Source organism: Trachinotus anak, unplaced genomic scaffold (genome assembly GCF_046630095.1).
Source record: "Trachinotus anak isolate AG129_WGS33_773 ecotype Australia unplaced genomic scaffold, CSIRO_AGI_Tana_v1 ptg000025l, whole genome shotgun sequence".
NCBI lineage: Eukaryota > Metazoa > Chordata > Actinopteri > Carangiformes > Carangidae > Trachinotus > Trachinotus anak.
In genome coordinates, this window is record NW_027273876.1 from 10,002,306 (window position 1) to 10,008,503 (window position 6,198).

Below are 6,198 nucleotides of genomic sequence, written 5' to 3' on the forward strand. Positions count from 1 at the left end.
ATTTAAATATTTTTTCATGGTTAATGAGAGCTACTTGCTCCCTGCTTTTATTTCTGATGACCTCCACAAAAATAAAGGTCACAGGGCAGAAAGAAGACAAAGTGAATGACATGTAACTCAGCTGTCAAATCAATGCTGGGTACTAATGATTAACAGGTGGGTGGTGTGGTTTGGGGTCTTCGTGTTTGAGGGGGATTATTTAGGGCTGTCTGAACAAAAAGCAAACCTTAGTCTTATTCTGGCCCCATCATGGCCAACATGCTCTGCTTGATAGCTTTACTCTCTCAACTGTGTGCGCTCACTGCGTTTGGACAGGACTTATTTGTAAGTATGCATACACGCAGTTTGACTACATCTGAGCATTTGTTGATATTTTGGAAGGTATATGACTCAAGAGCAAACCTGAGTCAGGCTGATAAATATGTGATATATTTGGATTTTGCTACAGGTATTCACAGAAACAGACAACACTGATGGTAAAGACACTTTCAACTTCACTTAGTTAATATCTAAATTTGACTTTACTGGCTGTCTAAATGGCTCCTTTCCCCTCACAGCTTATGAATACTACTATGATTATGCTACTGACAGTCCAGCAGAAGATGTTGATTTGACTGCAGATGACTGGTTGTATGATCTCATGGATATCACAGGTAAAAGACACCCAGCGCTCAGATAGGAACAGTGAGGGTTTGATTGCCCGTATGTTCTGAATGCAGTGGTTTCACTCAGATATCTCCTCTGTCTTAAGATGTATTGATCAAGACATCCCCTGATGCAGATACAATGCATCGCACTTTGCTCTTTGTGTGTCTGTGTTAACAGGGATTTCACACAATTCTGTCTTCATTTAGATGAGTGTGATCCAAACCCATGTTTGAACGGAGGTAACTGTGACACTGCTGCCTATGGGGGCTTCCTATGTGTGTGCCCTGAGCCTTACACAGGAAAGAAGTGTCAGACAGGTAGGACCGTCTATTGGTGTGACTCAAAGACCTGGTTAAACAATGGACAACAACTATGTTTTTGTAATCAATATTCTTCACTGACAAGAGTGGCAGGAAAGTATTGTACATTTACTAAAGTATTAGATTTAAGTAAAATTTAGAGGTAATTGTTACTTTTCAAATTAGAGTTCCACATTGACAAATATGTGATGAACTTAAATGTGAAAAATAACTTTATTTGTCTTTCTGACCTCATTAATCATCTCATAAGCCCCCCAGATATGACATTATGTGAAAAATAGATGCATAAGTTGGCCTGTATACTATAATATTTTTACAGTACAAGTACAGCACTATGTGTAGGATTTAAAAATCCCAACTATAGTGACCCCTAGTGGTAGTATCTAAAATGACAACCTTCTACATTCAGCCTTTGAATTATTATTATTCCTGTGTGGACCAGGTTGAAGTTAATATAAACTAAATGAAATGAATGTACCATGTGTTATTCTCAGTGAAAGATGTTTGCAAGAATGCGAAATGTGGCCATGGAAGCTGCGTTGTCACATCTACTCCTCCATTCTACGAGTGCAAGTGCAATCCCCCATTCAAACCACCCAACTGCAAGAAAGGTCTGCCTTTTATGGGATAATTATCAACATGATGTTACAGATTTCTTCCTTTATTCCTTGTTATTTTGAACTCACAACATTTTGCTGCAGTAAAGTTCTTTGCACTCTGAGGGAGACACTGATTATGTTGCCTGTGTCCACAGCTTCTCCCTGCAGGCCCAGTCCCTGCCAGAATGGAGGCTCTTGCATGAAGGGGCCCAAGCGCTCCTCCTTCCAGTGCTCCTGCCCTGCAGGATACAACGGGAAATTCTGTGAAGTTGGTAAATACAATTCTCTCACTGTCCTAAACAGAAAAACACACTTAAAAACCAGCTTTTTCATCTCGGAGCAGTTAAAAGTCTTTGACCCACGTTGCTTCTAGGACCTAACGACTGTTACCGAGACGATGGAGAGTTTTATCGTGGCATGGTGAGTGTGACAGTAGAAGGGGAGGAGTGTCTGGACTGGAATTCCTATTTCATCCTGCAGAAAGGAGGAGATCCCTTCAAAGAGTACGCAGGCTATGATGGAATTGGATCACACAATTACTGCAGGTGAGGAGTCATCTTGTGTAAATACTGCATATGTCTGCTATTGATGTAACCTTGTGTGTGTCCATATGTACATAGAGTACATGTGAGGTACGCACTGTGCAAAACTTGTGTGTTTGCTGATGCAAGTTTTGCAAAAATGTGGAGCTTCTCTGTTAAAATAACATCTTTACAGAATAAGTAACAGGCTGTTAAAATGCACAATAACTTGTGAGGTTGTGAGATTGTTTTTGTTGCTGCATCTTGTAACTTTATAAAAAAAAAAAAGAAAAAAAAAATGAATGTGGCTTTTTAATCCTTGAACTGAAACCTTTCTGTATTGAAGGAACCCTGATGGAGATGATCAGCCCTGGTGCTTCATTAACAAAAATGGCAAACTGCAGTGGAACTATTGTAAAGTCAGGAAATGTTCTGCAAGTAAGATACACACACACACACACACACACACACACACACACACACACACACACACACACACACACACACATATACACACACACACACACACTGATCCTTCTTTCCACCGCTCTCATTTAATCTTTTTACGTTTCCCTCCCAGCTCCAGCTCCCTCTCCAACCATAAGTGTAACAGATCCAGTCAAACAGGACACCACCACTGCTGCCCAGTTCTCCCAGTGTGGGAGGCCGCAGCCGGGCCGCTCTGCCAGGATCTTTGGAGGAAAGAAGTCTCTTCCTGGGGCTCATCCTTGGCAGGTTTCCCTTCAGACCAGACCCACAGGCTCCCCCGGGCCCTTTAGCCACATCTGCGGTGGCATCCTCCTCGAGTCCTGCTGGGTTCTCACTGCTGCACACTGCATGTAAGCTCCAGTCTCTGTGCTGTTTTAGCACATACAAACAATTTCAGCATTGTGTGATGTAGATTTGTTCATGGGCTCACTCTTAGTTTAACTTTCTTTGGGGGACGGTTTGTTTGTCCAGTAAAAGTGGGGTGGAAATGCAGGTGGTGCTGGGAGGAGTGGACATAGAGAAGGATGAAGTGTACGATCAGGTCATCGCGGTGGAGAAGGCTGTTGTGCATGAGGAGTACAAGCAGACGCCCTTTGCCCTTCATAATGATATCGGTGAGGTGCTAATGTGTGTGGTAATTATGAGTGTACCCACCCAAATAGAGTGATTCTGCAGCTTGGTAAATTTGAGATGTTACCAAATGCACTGCTCTTTGCTTTGTGCCTCTCCTGTGCAGCCATGCTTCAGCTCAAAGTCACAGACAAACCGTACTGTGCCAAAGAAACCCGCTTCGTGAAGACAGCCTGCCTTCCAAACCAGCCCTTCAGCAGTGGGACGGAGTGCGTGATCTCAGGCTGGGGTGTGACTGAAACACGTGAGTGTCATTTCCATCCGTACTACACGTGATCAGTCTGAGTTAAAGAGGACTGTGGTTGCAAACTGGTAGTTAGTATTTACCCAAATGTATATTTGAGTTATCATACAGAGTTAATAGTTTTAAGAACATAAAATAAAAAGAACAAGATTAAACCAATAAAATGGACAATGTTTTAAACCTTGGCAGCTCATGGATATTCATCCAGTTCACCTAGGCCTATATCACGCATTTACATCGGAAAACAGGGTAATGTCATTTTTACTTACTCGTTTCAGAGTTTGTCATTTCAAGTACTGTGTTATGTTTTCATTTTATAAATGCAAAAAAATATATATATTAATTAGATACTCATCAACCACAAGATTTTTAAAAAATGTACGGAGAAACATATTAATCTGGTCCACAGAGCTAATATAGTATCAGATGTTGTTGTGATTACTAAAGTGAATAATATGATTGTATTAAGATGTTCAGTTAATTTTCTTCTTCAAACCACTTCCCTGGTATGTTAAAGTGTTAGTACCTACAATGCATTCACATTTGCCAAAGGTAACCGCAAGTCAAGTTATCATAACCAAAATAACCCCTTTTTGAACAAACAGGTAAACATGTGTATATGGAGACATTTGCAGCAGATGTCAGCATGTTTATTAATCCTGGGAAAGAAATGAAAAATGAAACCCTGCACAAAAACTTCAAGAATCCGGAGATATACTTTTTAGGTTCTCGCAAGATCTGGATCATATTTGGAAATTTTTTGACATGACATCTTGCAATGCTGTGATCGGAGCATGTCCAGTCCAGATTTCATCATGCGGGTCATAGTTTGAAATATTTGGGCAACTACACGTCCAGATTCTGGGGTATTTTGCACAGTGACAGTTGTTTCTTTAGTTCTCTAGCTTAAGACCTGACTAGGTAAATGCATTTTAACTTCACAGCGAAACTCTCTCTCTTTCAGAGAAGTACGGTACCAACCAGCTGCTGGATGCTCGTGTTCTCCTGATCTCTCAGGAGAAATGTAAGGCTCCTCATGTGTACGGAGGCTCTCTGGACGACAGCATGTTCTGTGCGGGCAACATGAAAGGAGGCGTTGACTCCTGCCAGGTGCGTCCATGTTCTCGGCATGTTTGTTTTTCTATGTGGGAGAGATGTGATTATTATTAAACCTCCTCTCTGCCCCCGACAGGGTGACTCTGGTGGCCCTCTGGTGTGTGAGCGTAATGGGACACACTATGTTGTTGGTGTGGTGAGTTGGGGTGACGGCTGCGGGAAGAAATACAAGCCCGGTGTCTACACCAACGTCCGCAGATTTGATGACTGGATTGCTTATCATTTGCTCACATCCCTTCGTACTTGAGAGTTACAGACGTGTTTTAAGTGTCCTGCTGCAAAAACAACAACAACAAAAAAACCTACCTCAATAAAAATTAGTTAGAGTTCTCACTCCATCACCAGAGTGACAGTGTCAAATTTGTGGCACATTACCTCATATATGTATCGCTGTTGTAACTCACTGTGGTGTAATTACATAACTGTTCTCTCAGTTTTTTATAAGCCTGCTTGCAACAACCCTGAATAAAGATTAGTATAAAATGTTCCTCAGTCTCTTAATCCAACACATTTATTAATAATATGCTCATCTTGTGAGTCCATATTAAAAAGGATACACTAGGTATACTCTATGTATACCTAGTGTATAGTGTGATTGGTTTAATTGAGTTTAATTGTAATGCCAAAGACCAAAACATGCATTTTTTTATTATGTAATAAAAAAAAAAAAAAATTCACCAGTACAAATTTATGTTTTATATTGAAACATTTTTCTGGAATCACAGTCCAGAGATATTTAAATTCAGCTAGAAATACAAAAGGGAGAAATACAAACACAAAATGCCGCCAGACAGAACAACCACCAATCATCTCGTATAATATCCTGAACCCACTCCAAGACGATGGCTATCATATTTTTAAGAAGCAAAGTCTCTGTCATGAATTTAATCCATTCTGTTTACCCTCTGGTCTATGTGGGCTCTTCCAGTTAAGTAAAGGCCTGGCAGCTACAATAAAACCTTTTGCAGCCACAGCAACCTCAGCTTAAATCTCCCATTCTGGTGGAGTGAGAGACTGATTGATGATTAATCACCCAACAGAAACATTTATGGGGATTCTGGTACAGGTTGTCTAAACCTGTCTTTGAGTTGTTTTTTTTTTTGTTTTTTAGCTAAGGTAAGGTTCAGGTAAGGTAAGGTGTAACAGCTGTATAATGTTAGATGTAGTCACGTGTCTTTTTTCTTATACAATATAATCTTGAGATGAAAATTTAAATATAACGCCACTGGTCTAAGAAATGCCCTGTTAATATTCATTCCCCAAATCTGTTTTGTTGCATAATCCTGTTACCATGTGCTTGCAGCATGTTGCATTTTAATGCCTGAAGAGCATCACTTCAGTATAAATAAGTCAGTTTGAACAAATAACAATTCAATCCCTCTTTAGTGTTTCTTGGTCTGATAACCAAAAAAGAATTTCAGAAGAAATTTCAGAAATGGAAACAATACTGCTGAGTGAAAGTTTGCAGATAGAGAGGTTAAAGTCTATATTGGCAAGCATATGTATAAAAGTAAATAGGACAAGGTTAAATACATGAAACCATGACTCAGAACAAGTCAGCAATGGCCTAAAACACACAGAATCCCACGGAATCAATGCAGCTGGCTAAAGATTGACAAGTGTGAGGGACG

General features: G+C 40.3%; 1 protein-coding gene across 2 annotated transcripts; it reads left to right on the plus strand.

Moving 5' to 3' along the window:
- The first annotated feature begins 193 nt into the window (after positions 1-193).
- Positions 194-5,054, plus strand: LOC139609131 (hyaluronan-binding protein 2-like). Of its 2 annotated transcripts, XM_071463386.1 has the most exons (14): positions 209-324; positions 449-476; positions 558-653; positions 855-965; positions 1,463-1,579; positions 1,723-1,839; positions 1,941-2,112; positions 2,435-2,526; positions 2,669-2,927; positions 3,049-3,191; positions 3,314-3,451; positions 3,641-3,700; positions 4,416-4,561; positions 4,644-5,054. In XM_071463386.1, exons 1-14 carry the CDS (start codon positions 250-252, stop codon positions 4,812-4,814), a joined length of 1,725 nt encoding a protein of 574 aa, XP_071319487.1. In that variant the 5' UTR covers positions 209-249; the 3' UTR covers positions 4,815-5,054. The 2 variants fall into 2 exon arrangements, with proteins under 2 accessions (XP_071319488.1, XP_071319487.1); XM_071463387.1 differs by lacking the exon at positions 3,641-3,700 and having other exon boundaries at positions 194-324.
- Positions 5,055-6,198: the final 1,144 nt, after the last annotated feature.